The sequence below is a fragment of the Populus trichocarpa genome, chromosome 2, assembly GCF_000002775.5.
Source record: "Populus trichocarpa isolate Nisqually-1 chromosome 2, P.trichocarpa_v4.1, whole genome shotgun sequence".
Lineage (NCBI taxonomy): Eukaryota > Viridiplantae > Streptophyta > Magnoliopsida > Malpighiales > Salicaceae > Populus > Populus trichocarpa.
This window is the reverse complement of record NC_037286.2, coordinates 13316471-13339519: the sequence shown is the minus strand read 5'-3', so window position 1 is coordinate 13339519 and position 23049 is coordinate 13316471. Positions and strand designations below refer to the sequence as shown.

The 23049-nt window shown below is 33.8% G+C and overlaps 3 protein-coding genes across 4 annotated transcripts; 2 read left to right on the top strand and 1 right to left on the bottom strand.

Moving 5' to 3' along the window:
• The first annotated feature begins 8222 nt into the window (after positions 1–8222).
• Positions 8223–11773, top strand: LOC7497259 (uncharacterized). 2 transcript variants are annotated; one of them, XM_024595304.2, is made up of 4 exons: positions 8223–8401; positions 8957–9099; positions 9257–10274; positions 11057–11773. In XM_024595304.2, the coding sequence occupies exons 3-4, from the start codon at positions 9466–9468 to the stop codon at positions 11535–11537; spliced, it is 1290 nt and encodes a 429-aa protein (XP_024451072.2). In that variant the 5' UTR covers positions 8223–8401; positions 8957–9099; positions 9257–9465; the 3' UTR covers positions 11538–11773. The 2 variants fall into 2 exon arrangements, with proteins under 2 accessions (XP_024451072.2, XP_002302639.4); XM_002302603.4 differs by having other exon boundaries at positions 8957–9154.
• A 1096-nt stretch (positions 11774–12869) lies between these two features.
• LOC7457406 (uncharacterized) lies at positions 12870–16829 on the top strand. Its single transcript, XM_002302602.4, has 3 exons — positions 12870–13077; positions 13595–13683; positions 16520–16829. Exons 1-3 carry the CDS (start codon positions 12999–13001, stop codon positions 16553–16555), a joined length of 204 nt encoding a protein of 67 aa, XP_002302638.3. The 5' UTR covers positions 12870–12998; the 3' UTR covers positions 16556–16829.
• Positions 16830–17271: 442 nt separating this feature from the next.
• On the bottom strand, positions 17272–19250 carry LOC7457405 (uncharacterized protein At4g00950). The gene is made up of 2 exons (XM_002301380.4): positions 18326–19250; positions 17272–17803 (listed from the first exon to the last, which is right to left on the bottom strand). The coding sequence occupies exons 1-2, from the start codon at positions 18980–18982 to the stop codon at positions 17723–17725; spliced, it is 738 nt and encodes a 245-aa protein (XP_002301416.1). The 5' UTR covers positions 18983–19250; the 3' UTR covers positions 17272–17722.
• Between the last annotated feature and the right edge of the window lie 3799 nt (positions 19251–23049).

Below are 23049 nucleotides of genomic sequence, written 5' to 3'. Positions count from 1 at the left end.
AACTATAAATATTCATGAAAGATGAACATTTATTATAATTAATAAAACATTCATGAACTAGGAGTATTAATATTTTGATTTTCAAGTTTTATAAACAGGTGTTTTGGATAAGTGAAATAGAATCTAATATTTTTCTTGAGTTATTCTCTCTTTATTATTGGTGTTTATAAATACTTGTTCTTTGTTTTTTTTCCTTATATTTTAGAGTGGAGGTTCAGTTTTTATAGAGAAATATTGAGTATAATTTTTTTGAATTCTAGACCTTGTTTAGGAATATATCTAAAACAAGGTAGTATTATTTAAAATTAATTGCAAGTTTGAATATATACCTTGGATGCATGCTAGATTTCTACTAAATTTTTCATGATATATAATATTTATAATCTAAACTGGAATGTTGTCTAATTTTATCTTGGGCATCTAATTTAATCAATATGATTTTTATTTTGTTAAACTAAACAATCTTTAGTCACTATATTTAATATTAGTTTTGGATTACATGTTATGTAGCCACAAGGCTCATGGCAGTTGTAATGATGAACTAATGACTTTAGGATAAGACTATAGTGCAAATATTACTTGGATTTGAGCCACATGCGTGCAGCTTGGTACTTGTTCATATTTGATCAAGGGCATATCTATCTTAGGTTCTCTTTCCTCTATGAACTTTTTTTTTTTTTTAGTTTAATATGGCTGTCCGGGCCAGCTTGCGCGCACCTCGATTAATTCCACGGGCCCTGAAATTAACGACCATGTAAGCCTCCAGTGGCTATCATATGAGCAACCACAGTGCTCGAACCTGAGACCACAGAGGGAGCAAACCTCTTGATCCTAAGTTCTTACCACTGGGCCACCACCTAGATGGTCTATGAACTTTTTTTATGAGGACGGTTCCTGAGTATTCACTGTTACGGTCGAAACTTTTCTCACATGACTCCTTTGAAAAGTGAATCCAGCTAAGAAATGTCACTTAAATGGTTGCCTTCCCTCTTAGATTAGATTTTTTTAAAAAAAAAAAAAGGCACAGAAGCCATTTCTTTCTTTGTTCTCGCCAAGGCGTCATAGACAACCTGAATGAACTTCAAGCCTAACACTTGGACCTGCTTTTGTACAAGGACCTTTTTTTGTCCTTTCAATTATTATTATTTTTTTTTTGGCACATTAAATGGTGTAAATACCCTTTAGAAAAAAATTAACTTTTTAAAAAGAAGCTTTTTCATCTTTTTATTTTTTTTTGACATGGTGAAATAACATAATTACCTTTAAAATAAAAAAATGTCTAATGCTAGTGTTCAGGGGCATTTTCATTGTTTGGTAATTAATAAATATAAATATAATTAAAAAAAAAAAGAAGTTGAAGACATTTTTGTTGTACATGTAAGCATTCACAAGGTCATCTGGTAACCAAACACAATCTTCCAAGGTGACGTTGGAATAGTCACGGTGGCCCCTTCATGATTAGATGGTTTGCGTGACCAACAACCCTTCGGTTTAACGTATATGACTTTTTTCTTTTTTTCTTTTCTCGTCTCTTTGATTTTCGCACATGACCCTTCAAAATTTCAAGGCATCCCTACAATTGTTTTCTCTTTCAAATTTAATTCATGTTCTTTTGATTACTATTTATTTTATATGTAATAATTTATCAAATTGGATTTTTTTTCAATCTCATCCTCCTTTAATTTTTTTTTTCATATGTCAAATTTGGTCTTAATTCTTTTTATTGTTATTTTTTTTATTTAAGATAATTTTTAAAATTGAATTGTTTTTTGCGATTTCATCCTCCTTCAATTTTTTTCCTATCAGATTTGATCTTTATTATTTTGATTGTTATTTTTTTTTCTTTGGTAAATTTTTTAAATAGATATTTTTCTTCATGTTCATCGTTCAACATTAAATTAGTAAAGAATTGAGCTTATTGGTTAAGCCCAAATCTAGTATTTTATAGGTTATGAATTTGAGAAATTAGCTCGGGTTTAAGATTTTCATATGGGTTTAATTGTTTATTTTTTTTTCTTTTTTAAACTTATAATTTTTCAGTTTCATCTTTCAACATTTATTTAATTAGAGATTAGACTTTATTTTTTTTATTTCTTTCTATTGAATTATTTTTCATTAATTTTGAAAATGACATAGGTTATCATGCCTTTTAACATTAGGTTGTTTAGTAATCAAGCTTCATAGTTTTATTCAATTTGTTTTTAATGGGATTAACCCAATATCACAAGGTTGCAAGTTTTGCATGCTAACCCAGGTGGACTCAGGTCATGTTTTTTTTTAGCTTTTTTTGATTATATATATATTTTTAATTTCATCCTTCAATATTTTACTTGCTAGATATTGAACTTCAATTTTTTTTCATTTTACTTTTATGAGATTATCACGTTCTCATTTAATTTTTTTTTTCTTATCAGATAAAATCTTTCAACCATTTATTTTTTTAAATGATTTTTTATTTTAATTTCATCTATCATCATTTGATTGAGAATTAGTTTTCGTGTTTTTTATTTTTCAGTTTCTTTTCTATAAAGTTTTCCCAACTTTATACTCATGATTATAGGGTTAGTAGATTAAACTGGTATGACTCGAGTTTTTTTTGACAAAAAAAGAAAAACTTATTTTAAGATTGCTCTTTGTTGCTTGCTAGCTTCTTGAAGTCAAATAAATAAAGAAAAAAAATAAAATAATACTAGAAGGGGAGAGTAGGGAGCTTGCTGTGGGGATTGCACGAGTGGAAGAATGTGATTCATGGCATCTCTCGCCTCGGCAGCATCATCTTTGTACTGCACGCATGACGATTGCCAAGTATCCAACCAACAAACAAACAACCATGAGAGCACAAAGGATATTGTAAATAATGCTGGTGGATTTCTCTCGAATCATCATAACTGCTCCAAATCTTTGGAGCTCCGTCTCCAGTATGCTTTTTGTTGCGTTTTCGTAGATTCTTTGCCTACCTTGAATCTTGAATTTCTCTCCTTTCTATCAATCACAAACTGACACATAAATTTCTAGTTGAAAATCTGCCCTCTGACGCCATTGTCAATCAAAGAAACCTTGAACCAAGCACGAAAACAATGTGCACTCGCTACCATAGATCTTGCTTGTCAAGCATCCGAGTAACCCACGGACTGCCTAGTGGCTACTGTTAAAAAAGTTGTTTTGAAACTGTGGTTAATTGGAATATTTAAGTATAAAAGTAAAATAAAAAATTAATCTGAAAAAAACTCTATTGTTTTTTTGAAATTCAAAACTCTCTGTGCTGTATAATAAAAATGTAAAATTATTTTGTAGTTGATATAATAGTAAATTGAAGGCTAAATACACTGATTTAACCGAAATAAGATCTCAGATTGACATTTTAATACACCGATTTACCATAATAATAAATAGAGTCAATGGCGACTCCGCCGTGGAAAGAGCCGCTTCTTTCTTGCTTGACAGGGTGGGCTTCCATTCACCACCGCAGACTAAAAAATAACTAGACGACATTTGGCCTAGGAGAAGCCGAAAGGGTAGATGGGGACCTGGGATTTGCGTGGCACTATCATTTGATGGTCCCCCAGCTAAAAGAAAGGAGGGAGGTCCTATCTTGAAAATAAGGGGTGGACCCAGAACCCTCGTCTATGCTATTGCCATCTTAATCGACTGACACGTGTAATATATAATTCCAATTTAATATGTATAATTTAAATTTAAAGATAAATTAATTTTAAGTTATGCCATCCAAATTTTAAACCGCATGAAAATATAATTTTAAAATTAAAACATTCAAGCGTAACTTTTATGTATTAAATTTTTCAGATTAATTTTTTTAACGTAAAATAAATATCTAAATGTAATTAATATTTTTCTAGTAGAATTTTTTTTAATTATGTAGGAGTTAACTTGATATAATCTAATCAACCAAACGAGTCTCAAAAAACTTGGGTGGCTGATAAAAATATAATTTAACTAAAAACAATTCAAGACGGTTTTTTTTAGAAAAAATAATAAGACGACAATATATTGAATTGAATCGGGTCAACCCGAGTAAACTTTCCAAATCTGCAACCTAGATCATAAGTGTTGTTTAAGAATTAAGGCAACTTAACATCTAGGAAGGGGGATGAATTATGTGTATCATTAATTTTACAATTATAACAAATTACTTCAAGTAAATACAATAACCAATAATATAATTAAAGAAATTAAAGAAAAGAGTTACGAAAGAGAATTTGCAAACTCAATTTAACATGGTTCGGCAAACCTACATGTACACCTTGAATACCAAACTATACTTGGGTATTACAGTTTAAAGTTCTAATATTTCTATACCTCACTAAATAGCACTTATAAGATATAAAGGTGTTTAAGTATAGTGATAATGAGATTGAGTACTATTTATGCTAGAATATAAAGCTTTAATAGCATAAACTAGAGTATGATCAAGGATTGATGATTTTGATGTTGTTTTACTCTTATAATAGCTTGTATATCATATATGTTCGGATTCTCTTTCTAATTTTGTAATTAGACAAGCTATATATATATTTCTAAGAAAAATTAGTCATTTATAGTCGTTACAGTCCCACTAGCAGCTAAAATGGTCTACCAGTTTAGATTAGTCAAGCCAATTGGTCGACCAGTTCCTCAAAAATTCATAGGTGTTCATCACTAATGAATAAACGATTGACCGGTTCATTTGATAATCTCAAACAATCGACAGGTTCATGCAGAATTTTAGATTTAACAATTTAATCTAGATGAATTTTTAGAATCGTCAAACTTATATTTTATATGATTATTATCAATCTTTTAATGCATGCAAAGTGAAAATGTGTAAATTCATTTTAATTATGTCATCAAGTAAAATATAAAGATTAATATTTAATCACTAAAATGAACATTTATTATAAGTCTTCACTTTGCTCTCTTCTTGGATTTCGAGATTGAGTTCTTTACGTAATCCATCATGTTTGTTGATATGTTCTTTGTATAAAACATGTTTAAAGCTTATTCTCAATCAGGCATATTATTAGTTTATTTTTTATTTTATTGTTATCGTCAAAATATATAAAAATATGAATGTGTGACTCTAAAGGTCAACAATAAGACCATGATAATCCTATAAAGAGAAATTGAAATAAATTATAAAACTCAATTCCTAATAAACTCATTTTTGAATGATGGAATCGAGAAAAAATTAATCTAAAAAAATGGCACAATAAAACAACCTAGGTCTATATGGGTTGACTCGTAAACTCGTAACTCAAGTCATAAAACTATGATAACTTCATAGAAAACAAACTGAAACAAATGACAAAGCATAATTCATAATCAATTAAATGTTGAAGTGTTGAATGATGAAACTGAAAAAAAATATATCAATTAAAAAATAGAAATTTTTTTTTTTAATCAATCAAGTTAACTCGTCAAACCTGTGATATGATCCATAAGACTAAAATAACCATAAAGAAAGCAAACCACAAAAATTATGAAGTTCAATCTCCAATAAACCAAGTGTTGAAGGACGAAATTAAAAACAAAAATAAAAACATTGTTTTTTTTTTAAAAAAAAGAAACAACAAAAAGAAAAAAAACATTATTCATTAAATAAAAACGGATGGAATGGAACTGAAACATCTAGAATTTGAATGAAAAATCTAGAATGGATCAAGATTCTGAGCGAGATGAAATTTTTCTCAGGTTGTTCCATTTTTTGAAATGATACAAGATATATTGGTCATTCCGAGCGAAACAAAACAAAATTGACAACCTTGCATTTAAGTAGTCAAGGATGATAATTTAATCTGAACCTGACCTGAATTTGTGGATAATTACCTTATTTGATGGGTAATAGATAATATGAATATTATTAAACCCGACTCAAACCTAACCCTATATATATTACTATTTTTTTAATATTAAATAATGGTGGAATAATAGATATCCACATGAATACCCAAAACACGATGGATAAAATATGAATATCTAATTATTATTTTTACAAGTAAATAATAATGAAAAGATATATATATATATATATATATATATATATATATAATAACTCGTGGATATTCATTTACATCCTTACAAGTAGCTAACAAGTGTCTCATAGGCAAAAATTATTGGCAAGGCCATGCTAGGTGTAAAGGGACGCATAGAGACGATGTCGTGTTAAATAACTTCAATAAACATATAGCTGGTTGGTTGGTCCTTAACAGCATAGTTATGAAACCTGACTCGGCCATACCTAACAAGTTAACCTGGAACCTGGGTGACCCGGGTTCTTGGTCGGGTTTCAAATAGGCAAAATTTGGGCTTGCAATTAGCTTGATCAAACCTAGCAACCCACTAGTTCAACTCGAAACGTCGGGTGACCCAACATAATCCGGGTGAGACCCAAGTTTTTTAAAAAACATTTTCTTAATAAACCCAAAAAACATTACTTAATTTATGAATACTTAGCCTCACAATTTTTTTATAGCCTACATCCACATGGATTGTTTTTTAACTTTTCGATGTGGGGTAACTATACTACACTTTATATTTCTTTTTTACAACCTATATTCACGTGACTTGTTTTTTAACTTTTTAATGTGGGATAACTATACTACATTTCATTCCTTGCATTTCCTTTTCTTTTTATAACCTACATCCACATACATTGTTTCGTATTTTTTTGATGTGAGATAACTATATATGGCTACATCTACATAAATTATTTCTTAAATTTTTTATATGCGATTAGTATATTACACCTCACATATCTTTTTTTATAGTTTACATTCACATGGACTGTTTCTTAGATTTTTATAAATTTTTGGTGTGGGATAGCTATATATAGTATATATCCACATAGATTGCTTCTTAACTTTTCAATGTGAGATAATTGTATTGCACCTCATATTTTTTTTTTATATAATTTACATCCACATGAATTATTTCTTTACTTTTCAATGTGAGATAACTATACTACATTTTATCCCTTATATTTTTTTTACAGCTTATATTTATATGCATTGTTTCAAATCTTTTTTCATGTGAGATATTAAAATTTCAAATATATTTTTTTAATTTTTCCGGGTTGACCCGGGTTAACCTATGTCACTCGAGACCCAACCTCTTGGCCGAGTCAACCTCCGAGCCAAGTTTAATAACTATACTTAGTAGAGAGAAAAATGCATGTAGAGAATGGTAATAAGAAGAAAGCTTGACTAAAGTCTCATGATCAAATTCTTAATATATTTGCTTGGTTAGTAGAATCTAATCATATCATTGAATCAAAAGTGTAAAGATTTTAGTTATTATTAATAATCATATTATGATGGCTCGAATTGATTTTGTTTATTTTTTTGTTTTTTAATTGAATTTCATAATTTTTTTATTTATTTTTTATGGGGTTATCCCGATCTCATGACCCGAGTTAGTGGTTAGCAAGTTGAATCGAGTTGACTCGGTTTATTTTTTTGGGTCTTTTTTTAATTGAATTTTTTTCAATTTCACCCTTGAACAACTCAATCTTTTTTCATGTTTTTTTCAATTCATCCTTCAATATTAGGTTTGGTAATAAAATTTCATAATTGTTTTCAATTTACTTTTTGTGGAGTTATCTCAGTTTCATGAATTTAGTTTTTTTTCTTAATTTCAACATTTAACATTAGATATGTTGGAAGTGAAGCTTTGTAATTTTTTTTATTTATTTTTTTATAGAGTTATAATTGTCTCATGATTCAAGTTGAGGGTTTAAAAAGTTAAGTTGGGTTGACTAAGCTAGGTCGGGTTGACTTGGGTTTTTTTTTAATTGATTTGTTTTTTATTTCATCCATCAATATTAAGTTAGTTGGAAATTGAGTTTTATAATTTTTTTTTATTTGTTTTCTATGAGTTTATCTCGATCTCATCATCCAAATTGAGGGTTTGATAGATTAACTCTGATAGTTTTTTTTTAAAATTTATTTTATTTTATTTTATTCTTCAGTATTAGAAACTAGTTTTTATAATTTATTTCTGTATGTTTTTTATAAAGTTATTAGAGTCTCGTGATCCAAGTTAAAATAATATATTATTATCTTAATATTAAAAAAATATCATTCAATTGTTGTATTAATATTTTAAAAAATATATAATTTAATATTATAATTATTTTTTTATTAAAAAACTATTAGCAATGCTTAAACGTTTTTTTATGTTAAAAAAATTGATTTCACCCGGAGCTATAAAACGACTACTGCTGATAATACTATCTCACAATGGATTGAATTAAACTCAATCATATCTGCAATTCTGCGAATTAGGAATAATATTATATACCTCCCACTAGAGTCATCCTCCGCTTGCTCATATCCAATTTTTCTGACTGATTCAACCTCCGCTTGCTCTCTCTCTCCCTCTCTCTCTCTCTCTCTGCTTTGCTCTGGTTTGTAATCTTCTCGTTCTCCCTCTTTATTAATTTGTTTGCTTTAATCGGATATGTTTATTGCTTCTTGGATGCTAAAGCGAAGGCATATTTATTAGTTTCTGTTTTACTGACAAGAGTTTTGTGTTTATGCTTCAATTTTATGGATTGTGCTTTTGCTATTTCTACATACACGATAAATCTCGTTTAAATCTACGCCGCGTTGTGTGTGTTGGCAGTGTAGGATTTTGCAAAAGAGACGCTGAGCGTGCTTGCGTGCGTGCGTGCTGTTTGGCTTTGGTGATTATGTGTGTGAGAGAGAGATGTCATTTTATTGGCATTTATGGAATTTGCTTGCATCCAGACATGCTTTTTGCAAGTCTGTTAGCACCTACCTAGCTTAATGCTTGGAACTCTTTCGGCTCTATTTGTTGCTCTCATTTGCTCTCCATGATCCACTACCGTCTTCATTGTTGTTTTAGCTCTATGCTCTGGTTTTAGTGCAAAAGCTCTTGTATAATCTTTGATTCTAGTTACCGTATCTGGTATTTCTCAAGTTCTGCTGCTATTTTATAGGATGAAAACTTCCTCGACTACTTTGGAATCCTCTACAAGCTTCTTCTACTCACTTACATTGTCAAGGGATAAGTGTGGAGGTTTTCAAGCTCAATGTTTTCATTGGATAAGCATTGGTTACATGTACCAAAATCCTGGTTGCGGTATACCTGAGCATAACTTGCTTTAATTTTTTTATTGAAGTTATCTAGTTCCAGGGTACTCTATATATACTCTCTTTTGTGTTTTAACTGTTACTTCCCCTCCACTTTGGAGCCTCACTGGCTGTAGAGGTCATACAAAATTTGAACTCTGATGTAGGTGAATTGTAATCAAAGTTTCTTACGCGTTGCTGATGTGTGAAATAAAAGAGAGTGATGGCAGCAGCAGAAGCCGGGGCTGTATGGCAAAGAACAGCTAATCGCTGTTTTGTTCAAGCAGATGCCTAAAGAGCTCCCAAGCTAGCTTGTTGCCAATCATCATCCTCATCATCTAAGTAATTGGATGGATAACCAACAAGTGCAGCAGATATGCCAGATCAATCTTCTGTAGGTTTTATGCCCCCCAAAACGAATCCCTCATATTACAGTCTACCCCCTGATACAAGTTGGTGGCTTCAACTGCAACCTAGCTATGGGTACCAAAAATGTTTAACACGTGAGCAGTTGAATGCTTTGGAAACTGAGTTGGAAAGCTTGAGAACTAACATTGTAGACTCACCCTCTAAAAATGAGATTTGTAAACAAGATGACGAAGACAACATGTTTCTGGATGGCAGCAAGAATAGCGAGTCATCTCTTGATTCATATTGTAGGATCTCTGCTGATTATATGAAGAAAGATTGTGATGTTAAGAAACAAGAGCTAAAGGCTTTATATGACAAGGATTTTCAAGAATTTAATGAGCTTAAGGATGCAAGGAAGAACTCCAAGTTGATGGAGATGGATCTTACTGGATGGCCCGAATCACAAAAGGACAATGAGCATGGCTTTGATCCAGAATCATCTTGGATTGGGAGTGAAAAGAATATGCCATGGTGGCGCAAAACAGATAAAGATGATTTGGCCTCCCTGGTTGCACAGAAGTCACTTGATTATATTGGGAATTGTGACCTTCCCCCACCTCAAAAGGTTCACATCAGGAAATACCCATGTGCTCATTCTGGATCTTTTCAGCATGATAATACACTGGCATCATCTTTGGATTGGAAGGCACAAATTGGCTGTATCTCCTCAGCAACTGGTCATGTGCAGGGCTGTCCCAAATCTGAAGGCATGCCTGGAAAACAAAGAGGTTCAACTGAAGGGCAATCACTAAGTGGTTCTGACAAGGCATGCAGGTATTTCTTAGATCATGTCTTCTGGTGGTATTTGTTCTCCATTAGTTCTGTACAATATATAAATGCGTCAATCTATTGTTCAAACACAACATGGTTTTGACCAGTCATCCAGGTTTTCTCTGAGCTTATATCTTCTGGTGATATTTATTGGATGAATATTGCAACACTTCTCCTATTATTTTGCTGCACTACCTCTGCTATTATTTTGTAAAAAAAAGAAGAAGCTAATAGCCTAATATAGCTGTTTATTAACATGTAAATACTTCTATTTGCGTGTTTGCTACTCATCCATGATGTTCAAATTTCTTACCTCCAAAAAAAATGAAAGAATTCTAATTCTAAAAGGTTGAGTAAATAAAAAATCCGATTGATTATTTAATATGCCGTGCTCAGTGTGTGATTCATTGGTTTTTCAAAGGTCAAGATAAAAAAAAAAATAAAGACCAATGCATACTATGAACTAATGAATTCTTACAATGAACTCATTGCTTCACATTATGTGGATCTGGATTTTAAAAAAAAAGAAGTCAAAGTCATGCTACTCATCCATGGTGTTCAAATTTCTTATATTTGTTCTTGAATAAGTTTGCCTGATATGTAAATGCATCAATTTATTGGCCAAATATCTCTACACTTGTCCTATTATTTCGCTGCACTACTTCTCTGCTATTATGTTGTAAAATAAGGCTATTGTAGCAGTTTACTAACATACAATACTTCTATGTGCATGTATGCTACTCATCCATGATGGTCAAATTTCTTACCTGCAACCTGAAATGAAGTTATGCAGCAACTATTAAGGAAGCTGCAGAAATTGGACAAATTTCTGAGAGTGATCCTTGCAAGGCTCAACTACTGGAAGCACTCCGTCATTCTCAGACACGTGCAAGGGAAGCTGAGCAGGTAGCAAAGCAAGCATGTGCTGAGAAGGAGCATATTGTCAAACTCTTCTTCAAACAAGCCTCTCAACTCTTTGCCTATAAGCAGTGGTTCCAACTGCTGCAGCTCGAAACCCTTTACTACCAGATGAAAAACAGCGACCAGCCAATATCTAATCTCTTCCCTGTAGTTCTTCCATGGATTCCTCAAAAAGGTAGGAAACTGTGCAAGAGCTGGCAAAAGTCATCAAAGGGTAAACGAGGCAAGGAAAGTCATCCAAAGCATGATGTTGGCAAGTATGCTGTTGCTTTGGCATTAGGGTTGAGTCTTGTTGGTGCTGGGTTGCTTCTGGGATGGACAGTGGGTTGGGTGCTGCCTTTCTAGAGTATCAGCCAAATTCCCCCCTTGTGAAGATTGATTTACAAGGAAACATTTGTTTCCATGTATGTATTTTTTTTTTATTTGTTCTTTGCCCGATGTCCTGATGTGTGGAGCTGTTCGTGTGTATATTTTGAGTTGATTGTGTTCTGGCTCCAGAAGATCTCATCAACCATATCTTTTGGTGATCATCTGTATATTTGATTGAACTTTAGTATCGATCTAGTATTAGTGTTGCTATCTCTCTCTCTCTCCCCATCCAATGTTGTGGTGCTCAGAAATTGTGCTTGGGAGCCTTTTTGGTTGCGTTTGGAAAGTGTTTGCGGCTTGAAAAAAATATCAAATTAATAGTTTTTTTAATATTTTATAAAAGATTTGACGCATAAATGTTAAAAATAAAAAATAAAAACAAATTTAAAAAAATATTTTAATATATTTTAAAATAAAAAATATTTTTAAAAAATACGGTTTATTATAGAGAGGTGGTATAATTGAGTGAGGCGGTGGCATTGTGGATTAAAAAGTGAGGCGGTGGTTTGGTGTAGAACTTAAAAACTAGAGCAGGAAGCCTCTTGTACAACAGCCAGGATTCATGTCCCGACTCTTCTCTGGAATCCACCCTGTTTATGGATTCATGAGGTGGTGGTTGTGTGCTTTAATTTTTCTCAGCTTGAGAAAACTGAAAATTCTGATTTTGGTGCCTGTCACGTGTGGTTATGGGTGTAGAAACTAGAAAGTTTAGGGCTAAAAATTGCCTCTTTCTTCTTCTTCTTCTTCTTCTTCTGTACCCGTCAATTTGTTTTAGGGTAGTTTTAAGGTGAAGCATAAAATAAAATTAATAATTGCATAAATGGCTGCATGAATACTATCTTTTTATGCAGTAGTCGTAATCTTCCGATAATAGCCCTTTCTTAATTTACGTCATTTCGGGTGCATGCTAAACTTCAATCCTAGGTTAGTTAGAAATCAATTCAATTTGGACCTACCAAATTCAAATAAAAGATTATAAAACATGATAATGGACAATGCCCGAAAAATATTGTTGTTGGATTGTTGAGTTATCACCTGAGCTTCAAATGTTTTTTTCATGGGTACCTGACCCCTCAGCTAAGAACTTCTGCAAATGCAATTTAATTAAGCTGCTTGACATTTATATCTACAATCCTTTTGCTGTAGCTGTTCGGCATAATGTTTCTTAAAAATTTGAGAATTTTTTTGTTTAAAAATAATTTTTTTAATTTTTTTATATCGTTTTTAAACGATCTAGGCTTAGAGGACAATGGCCCTTATATAAAAGTCCAACCAACTCAATTATCCGACCCACACTGGCCCGGCCTGAACACTCGAGGCTCCATCTGGCTTTAAAGAGAGGACCTGGATCCGTGCGAGTACCCATCGTCTTCAAAGTTCAAAGATCCTCCCAACTACATCAGAATTTTGGAGAGAGAGAGAGAGGGAGAAACAAAAATGCCGGTGATGGAAAAGTTGAGGATGTTCGTAGCGCAAGAGCCAGTGGTGGCTGCTTCTTGCCTTATTGCTGGTATCGGTAAGTTTTCTTCGTCAATTTGTTTTTCAATTCCGTCCTTCAATTAATTTTTAATTAATGAGACTATGGTTCGTTAAGATTAGATAAGATTAATTAGTGAATAAAATGCTTAACAATCAATTTCATGTTGGTGGGATTTCCATGTGAACTGTACCAAAACAGTATTAGGGACTTAGGGTTTCTCATTTCAATTTTCAATTCTTTTTTTCTAAAATTTACTTTAATTGAATTGGTAAATGATGTTTACGGTTTGATTGAAATTCACAGTAGAATTGTACCCGATAAAGCTTTCGCGTAGCAGATGATCACGTTCTGACTGAATATTCCTTGAGTTGCCAAATTCTAAATTTGCAGTAACTGTAAATATTCTACCGATCCATGTGGTGTTCTTGCTTATAAACTGGAGAGACCTTATGCAACGACAACATACTACTTTATTGTACTCGATGGAGGCTTAATATTTTTGGAAAATGGAAAAAATCCCTAGTGCTTTCTTTAAACTTTATCAAAATTTCAGGTCTCTTCCTTCCAGCTGTGGTGAGGCCCATTCTGGATTCCTTAGAAGGAAGCAAGCACGTCCCTGAAAAGCAGCCTTCCATTAGTGATGTGAGTATTTAGTTTTATAGCTCGTTATAACTGTTCCAATCCAAAACATTGGAACAAATGTTTAGTCTCTGTGCTACTTTTGGGTGGATTGTGTTTTGTACTAATATGCATAGCTGAGCTCCTATTTTAGGTGTTAACCTCTTAAGACCTGTGGATAACCCCTCAAGACCTGTGGATAATTTTAGCAATTAGCACTGCCCTAGGACCTGTGGATAGTTTTAGCAATTAGCACTGCATGGTCAAATTTTTCTTGATCATGGCATATTACTCATCCAGTAATTATCCTTGTTCTGAATAGATGAGCCTTGCTATAGTATTGTTTTGTTGATACTCCGTGGTGTCTCAACTTGTTCGCCCACATTGATATAAATTGGAATATTCTGTCCAGACATGGCATTTTGATTAATTATATGAAAGGAAACAATTCTTGCTGGGTCTGATTGGGTTATGATGTGGATCTCTTGATCACGTGGTCAAGCAACCCCCAGTGATGTTGAAATACATCCCGGAAAGCTGAAAACCAGATTTGATAGAACTCTGACCTAGAGGTAACCATATATCTAAGAACCAAAGGTATTATTAGAATAAACTTGAACCCAAAGATAACCATGTAACTAAGAACCCGAAGTATACGAATGACGCCACGAAGCCAGTAATCTTCGATGAGTCGGATGTACGATCCTTATCCCTGCAAAGAAATGATGTTTTACTGCAAACAATCAAAAGAAAGAAACTCTCATTTATTAACTCTAAGAGACCCTTTTTGGATTGCAAGCTAATAACTCTAATGGACCCTTTTTGGATTGCAAGCTAATAAAGCTAAACTAGGAATCAACTAACATAAGTCCAATAATGAAATAAATCCCTAAACAATGTCTAATGGGATAGAACAAACCCAAATTAAAACTAATTGTTTGATATCAAATAAATAAAATAGGATAATAAAAACAAAGTTTTCACGCTAGAATCTCTCCATGTAGCCGAAATCTCCAAGCTCTTCTGAGTTGTGTTTTGACTGAAATTTTTAGCGTGGAATCGATTGCAAAAATAGATTCATGGCAAACACATGGAAATGTGAAACACACTCTCTGCGAATGCTGATCCAGAAATCGTCACCGAAAACTAAGTGACTATAGAACGAGAAATTATCTTTGAAAATTGAGTCGCGGCTGACTGATGGAATCGACAACGAACACTAATTCGCGATTGACGCATGAAATCAATAGAGAAAAGAGAGTCATCATTGACGCTTGGAATCGCTAGTGAAACTGCTTCCCTCCTAACTAGAAATCGTCAGCGAAAACATAGTCGTTGTAGACCTTGAAATCACAACTGAAATCTGAGTAACAGCTGACAAGTGGAATCGACAGCACGACCTACGCATCAAATCGATAGCAAAAATAGATTCATGGCTAACACATGGAAATGTGAAACACACTCTGTGAATGCTGATCCAGAAATCGACACCGAAAACTGAGTGACTATAGAAAGAGAAATTATGTTTGAAAATTGAGTAGCGGCTGACTGATGGAATCGACAACGAACCCTAATTCACGATTGACGGATGAAATCAATAGAGAAAACAGATTCATAATAGACGCATGGAATCGCCAGTGAAACCACGTCCCTCCTAACCATAAATCGTCAGCGAAAACATAGTCAATGCAGAACTTGAAATCACAACTGAAATCTGAGTGACAGCTAACGTGTGGAATCTAAAGCACGACCTGCGCATCAAATCGATAGCAAAAATAGATTGATGTTTCATTATGGAATTGTCACACACACTCTGCCAATGCTGATCAAGAAATCGTCACTGAAAACTGAGTCACTGTTGAATGAGTAATCATCTTAGAAAATTGAGTCGCGGCAGACTGATGGAATCGACAACGAACACTAATTCACGATTGACGCAAGAAATTAATAGAGAAAATAGAGTCATCATTGACGCTTGGAATTGCCAGTGAAACTACGTCCCTCCTAACCAGAAATCGTCAAGGAAAACACAAACTTAAGAGAAAGATCCTCTTAGATGCCGCCACATCAAGTCTATGTGGGACATGGAATCCTTGCAAAGTATGGATTTCTATTCTTCAATGAATCCAAGCATTAGGAACCCTCTTAGCCCAAGTCTGTGCATAAGCTTAGAGCCTAAATAAGCCTCATTTAATTCCCTTTTCTGTCCAAAATTAACTCATTTCAGATCTGGATTGATTGGGCTGAAAAAAGCCAAGAAAGAATACTTTCTCGACGAATATATCAAAACAGTAACAACTTCAATCAATTTAAAAAATATGTTCCCAAACTCTGATTGACTTGAAATCTTACCACAATATAGCTCCATATGTCTAGTATCTCCTTGTAAAATTTCAGCTCGACCCAATATATAGTTTGAGATATATGCTCGATCTTGCAAAACTGGTCAGTAGTCATTTTAAGGTAAAATTCAGACCTAACTTGGTTTGTATCAGGTTACAGCTAATTGGTTGTTTGCATATTTTAACAAAAGTTTGCATGGTTATGCATTTTCAATTTCCCGTCATTTGTTCTGTTTTTGTAAGTATATGATTATATTTAGATGAAGAATGCATAAACCTGCTGAAACCACATGTCTAAATTATCAAAGCCTTGGAGGTTTGTTAGTACCTTGCAGGGACGTGTTGCATGCTTGATTTTGTTGTTTTAGGTGCTGTACTTAATTGGGCATCAAAGGGCTAAGCCAAGTTTGTGATAGTGAAAGGGCATTTAACATCCTTGAACCATCATCATGAGAATTTCCAACTATGCTATCGTTCCTTTATATGTTTTTGAGTATTGATGTCTCGCATTTTTGCAGGTGCTTGCAGGTATGACAGGCAAAAGGCAGGGATGAATCATTTGTTGAAGCAAGTGGCAGAGTTTCAAACGTTCCCCCAGCCCTATTGTATTGTTACTCTTTTTTCCGGATCCTAACAGCGTGAAATAAGTCTTACCTTTTTACATGATGGAACCCTCATAAATATAGAATGTTGGGCATCAAGCTGTTTTGTGTGAGCACATGAATGTTTTCTTGTCAAGTTGATTGCACTTTAAGCAAAGCTAGCTTCATTTTCCTCCAAAACTCATTTGTATTTTTATCAGCTGAATTTGAATCTCTTCATTACAGAGGCCGCAGGAGTGGATTCCTTAATATCTATATTAACATTAATCATATCGATATCATATTATTATGGGCTGCTAGCCACCGTAGCTTATGGTAATGATGAATAACTAAATTTTAAATTGTTTCTGTGATTCAACTGGTCAAATTACCAAGGAGAGACAATCAAAATGTTTCCAGCTATACAGGTTGGAGCTGGCAAGCCCAGTTGAGGCAACCTGATCGACTGGTAATCTCTTCTATTTTCATATGCAAAATGTTGATGGTGGAGGGTGCGTGTACCAGCAGGATTTTAAGGGTAATGCTCTAAAATGTTTAACGCGGCTCACCGAAAGAAGATTCTAATTGTTGGTCATGTACTGACTTCAATTCAATAGAAGTTTGGTTTGTAAACATCTGATGATTAAGAGATCGATAATGGGCAGGGGCTTGCGGTTTTAGGCAGTGCATGCAGAATATAAATGGCAGCGGTAATTTCATTTTTTTCTTTGAACACTTCTTGCCTGTAGGACTGTTGCTCACTCTAAGCGAACCATCAAAAGTACATTTCAGTCTTTGCAAAAAGCTTTTACTGCTATTCATCAAAAAAGAAAAGAAAAGCTTGCACTCCTAATGCATTTGACAATACCATCAAATTGCTGCCATCTCCGACCACGTCACAAAAGGGTCCTGTAATTCTTTTGACTGATCAGATGAAGGTTGCAGGTGAAGGCCCTTGCAAAACCGGTGCAGATGACAGCATAGTAGGAGAACAAGCACGGGGCGGTGGGAAATGCCACAATAAAAACGTCATTTTCGTTGAAAGAGAAATATCGAAGGTCGATAGAATATAGGACCATCCCTAGCGGTGTACAGATAATTAATTGGACTTTTTCTATCCTGTTGTGACCCCAAGATATGTCAAATCAGAAGCCCGTGGTCTTTCTTCAGCTCCTTGCTCCTCCAAGGCACCACCTGCTTCAAGCCCTCGTAAACATTCGCCTGCAAAATGTCAACACAGTGGTTTCTTTATAGTAATCGAAGCTCGAATGGCTACTGTGCACACTGAAATTTCTACTGACCACGCTCTTGGAGCCCACTCTAACAACCTACTCCAAGCAAAAGGCTAACATTATTGCACTTAGCAAGCTGCTTCGGCTGGTGAAATGGGACCTATCCTGAATTATTTGTTCAAATTACCAGCAGAATTGAGGCTGTTCACTCATGGCCTTTTATGACTGTATAATTTTGTTGTTTTGTTATGTCACAAACTCATTTGTTAAACTTTGAAGAAGTGAAAAGCTATTTTTAGAATGCGAAAAAAAAAATCTTTTGTGACTAATGAAGAGATTACAAGAGGAAAATCGCTAGTTCCTGATAAGAATCAGAATGGATTATTTTTTGCTCAAAGAGTACGGAAATTCTATTCTTTACTTGAGGAAAGGTAATTCCTAGTAATTCACTCAAGAATCGCACATAAGCAAGAATGATAGGAAATTTAGGAAGGTTAAGACGAGAACTAACCCAGAATTGAGACCTGGCATTAGAGACAGCAGAGAGACTCCCTGACCTTGTCATCTTGACGTTGTCGCTGCTACTGATCATCTCTTCCTCTTCATTGACGCAATGATCAGCAGGTTCCCTATCCACTGAAGATGGAAAGACATAACTACCCCCACCAGACTCTCTCTTACCCTTCAAACCCCTCCTTACCCAACTCCATGAACCCAGAAACCTGCCTTTCTCTTTGACTCTCCTCTTGCTAGGAACTACGGTGCCAAGCTGACCCTTCTCAGGACTACAACTGCGAAAGGACCCATAACATTCCCTTGATCTGATTATTCTGAACGAAGAAGACTGAAATCTTGATGACTTGCCCATGTAAGGACCCTCCAAGACTGTGGTGGGTGAAGGTAGTTTGGTCATGTTGGTGTCTATTAACAGCCTCGGAGGTAACTCTAGGGACTTTTGTGGAAAGTTGATGGCCCTGGGGACCAGGGCGGTGCTCTCCCAGGGTTTGCCAGGCTCTTCCTCCCACCGAAATGGAACAGAGGCTGAAGTTTGGAGTGGTGGGGTTAGTGTCCCTGACCTCTCTGGTGACTGTAAATGTGCATGTGGTTTTGGCATCAGCAGTAGCCTTGGTGGTGTGAAGATAGGCTCGTCTTCTGCCTCAGATGCCATGTCTCTTGTTTACACTCTCTCTCAAAATGCCTCTATATCTAGCAAGTCTGCACTATATGAAGAAGTTGTCTGTGCTTTAAGGGATCTGGCTTTTGTACTTGGGAGACAACAGGGAAAAGAAACAAGATCCTTGTGATAAAAGGCCAGATTTCCTAGTTCCTAGTCATTACTCTCTTCATTGAACACAAAAGTTAGCACAGGAACATTTCTGAATTCACATTTGTTGTTTTATGTTTGCTTACCCTCCGAAGAATACTAATTAGGTTGGGTAAATTTATGTTCAGCTTGTTTATATAGTATGGTTTGAGTTTTGTTATAATTATATATTTAAAAATATTAGTTAATTAATACACACCCATATTATGATATATGGTCCTTAAAAAACTTTTTTTTTTTGAAATTTTAGTTAAAAAAAAAAACCCATGATTTATAATTTTTTAAAAACCTATTTTTAAATAAAAAATTTAATTGCAAAAGCGACTATAACTTTCAAAAAACATCATGAGTTATCCAGGCATTCATATGAGAGTACAGCAATTAAAGACACTAATAATTTCCACCCAATTTTGATTGCTTTAAAATACATCTTATTAGGGTTGGCCCATCGTATTGGAGAAAAAGAAAAGCAAAGAAAAATAATTTGAAGGACATCCTCATGGTTAACTGCATGTGCATTAGCTGATGCTGTTCCTAAAACAAGGCCAGCCCTCTCATTTTAAATTGAAAAAAAAGGAACAAAACAACGAGAGCACTAAAGCAGAAAATGTTTTTCCCCTTTTATTGTAAGATTAAAACAGCCTGATTTGAGAGTGGCTTTGTGTCGCTTTACTAAAGTATTTCATGGTTTTATGAACCTTTTTTTTTTTTTTCAAAATAAAGAAATGTTACGAACTGGAGCACATATTTCAAATATTTCAGCCGATCTCAGCTTTTTAGGAGTCAGGATCTCAGTGCATAAGAGCACTCCTGATTTTGCTTTGATTAGGGCAGCATCAGATGCCATCGGGAGATTGAGAAACAATCTCTTGCAAAGGCTCTTGATCCATCAATTCCCGGGATAGGCAAGCCATTCTTGTTGCTCTGGAAATTAACACCCTCGTTTACCCTTCCTCGAGGCAATCAATATTGTTGGCGCCTAAGATTTTCGAGTGCAAGGCATCTGAGAAAGCTTGTTAAAAAGAGAGGAAAAGAGAGGAATATGAGGATTTTATACTTGCGAAAATATAATTGTTAGTGGCTTACGAAAGGCAGCGATCAGCATCGACAACGAAGATGCAGCATGTCGTTAAGATCCCTTGAGGGTAATAATTAAATATTGTTTTTCATTAACAAGAAGTCCGGGCCAGTTTATATGTACCTCGATTAATTTTGTAAGCCTCTAATATTCTTAAGATTTGTGAGACTCGAACTTGTAAACTTTAAAAAATAAATTTAAAACTTCATTGATTTAGTTATACCCCTCAAAATTATTTACTTTCATTCTTACCCTTGTGAGTCAGTGTAGATGATGGCGAAAATGACTCGTATCCTGCCTAGCCATGAAAAGATTACTGAAATGCAATATATAATTATTTTCATAAACCATTAATCACACAGAAATATGATTTATTTCTCTTAACCAACTCGCATTTTGATGCTGACAGTTCTTCTACTTGCTTAGCCAACACTGTGCCATGTGGGCAATATCTACTTTGAGATCTACAACGATTACGGAGTTTTTTTCCCCACATTAGTACAATATCAAAAATAAAAATAAAAACATTTTTCATACTATCTAAGTTGAAAAAAGCAATTTTGTATGTATAATATGCGCGATCAGTATACATACCTATTGCATGCGCGGATCAATAATCAGTGCATGTAATACACGCGCCACTACCTAAATTGAAAACTCAAAAATTTTTTTCTTTTCTTTTCCCCTCCTCTTCTTTCCTAACATCATCCGCCACCTCACCCACTAACAGATATTGACTCTCTTTATTTCTCTCGCCACCGTTGGTTATCTCTCTATCTTTTCACACGTGACAATCTCTCTCTCATGGTTATTATCACTCTCACCACCGGCAAGAGCTCTGATTAATCAATTTGTGGTATAATTTATTTTCTCTCTCTATTAATTTGATGTTTTATTAGGCTAATTTGTGAAATTTTTTACTGTTAAGGTTTTAGAATTTAGTTTAGGGTTTGTGTTAGTTTTTTTTTTCATTAACTACAATTGAAGTTAATCGTATATAAAATAATTAGTCATTAAGTTTTTAAATTGCAATGTTTAGTAGGAAAATCGATGAATTTTTTCTATTAATAAATTAAGACCGTGTTTTCTTGTATTTTTTACATAATATCTTATGCATGACATAGCATATACTAGAAAGAGACATACACAAAATAGAAATAGGTTATATGGTGAAAGATATCATGATATAAAAACATGTCAAAGTGGACAACATAAGCAAGCTATTTTTTTTATTTCTTCATGTATTATTGTATATTTTTTTCCAATAATCATTATAGGGACCAAATATGTTTGTGAGTAAAAATGCAAGTTTTTTTTTAACATTGTTTTTAAGGTGTTTTTTTATCGATTTCAGCCTATAGTATTTTTTTATTTTTATTATTTTTATTTTTTATTTTTTTATTTTGATCGCATTGTAGTTCGTGTGTCTCAGAATTGAGAGAATCATTGAAAAACAATGTAGAAAAAAAAATTATGGACCGCTTACGTTGTAGCAATAATAAAAAAAATTAATATTTGTATTAATGATTCTTATTTAACAAGAAAAGCTCTATTTAAGTTTTTTTTTGCACTTATATTGCCATTATATTGATCTAACAACGGGATCTTTTTTAGTGTAGCTATGTTCTCCTTATTTATAAAAATATGTACTATGCTTTCTATATAATCTATTTAAGGTAAATTCTTCTCATCCGGCTACTTTAAACCTTCTTCAGTTTTTGCTAGCTAGAATTTCTGCATAATATTTATTAAAAATAAAGTTAATTTTCTCCTTAAATAATCTCCTCACGTCAAAGAAAACAATATAAATGCCGGGGAAAGGTACAAATTCAGAAAATATCAGTCTCAACTCTCAATCAAGGAAGGTAAGATTAGAACACTTTAGCAAGTGGAAATCGTGGAATGGAAAGGAACCAACCATGGCCACCCGCCACGCGCAAAAGTCAAAAGTGCAATAAAGAAAGTATTCTAGTCATATAAGCTAAGCATCCCTAGAGGCACAGGCCACATCAGTGTGTCAAGTGTTCTAGTCATATAAGCTAAGCATAAAATTTCATGAAAATTTATTTTTTATTATTATTTTGAATATACTGATATAAAAAATAAAAATAAAAATATTATTATTTTAATATATTTCTAACCCTAAAACATCATCATCATCAAGGGTGTCAAATGAATTACTTGTATTGTTATCCTAAAACCAGATAGGCAGAGCAGAGCAACACAATTTGCCTTGTCTTATCTAGAACAATAATGAAAATGGAAAATATAATCAACTTAACATGGTGAATAATCATTAGCCAGGTACAAAAAGTGGAGAGCACAATAATTTAAGAGTTGAACATCTACCACATCAATCAAAAGATTTAGAGCGTGTTTAGCAGTGTGGTTGTGAGTGTTTTTCAAATAACTTTTCGTGCCAAAATACATGCCAATGATATTTTTTTATTTTCTAAAAATTATTTTTGACATCAGCACATCAAAACAATCCAAAACATACAAATCATATTAAATTTTAACAAAAAAAAATTTAAATTTTTAAAAACACGGGTTGAACCACGTTTCCAAACGCTTCCTTAACAGGGGGCAGGTGGCTTGCTTTTTTCTTGATCGATGGAAGGGAATGCAGAGACACGTTGACCAAGCCCATTGATTAGTTTTGGGCCTTGCGTTTTCGGCTGCTTAAGGCCTAGTTAAGCCTTCTTCAATCCTGCTGAAGCCCATAACCTTGAAGCCCATGAACTAACGATAGCAGATTGATGAACGGATTAAAAAAAAACATAGTTATTGATGAAATTGTGAGAACACTCCAAAGAAATTAGATTTTTCATGG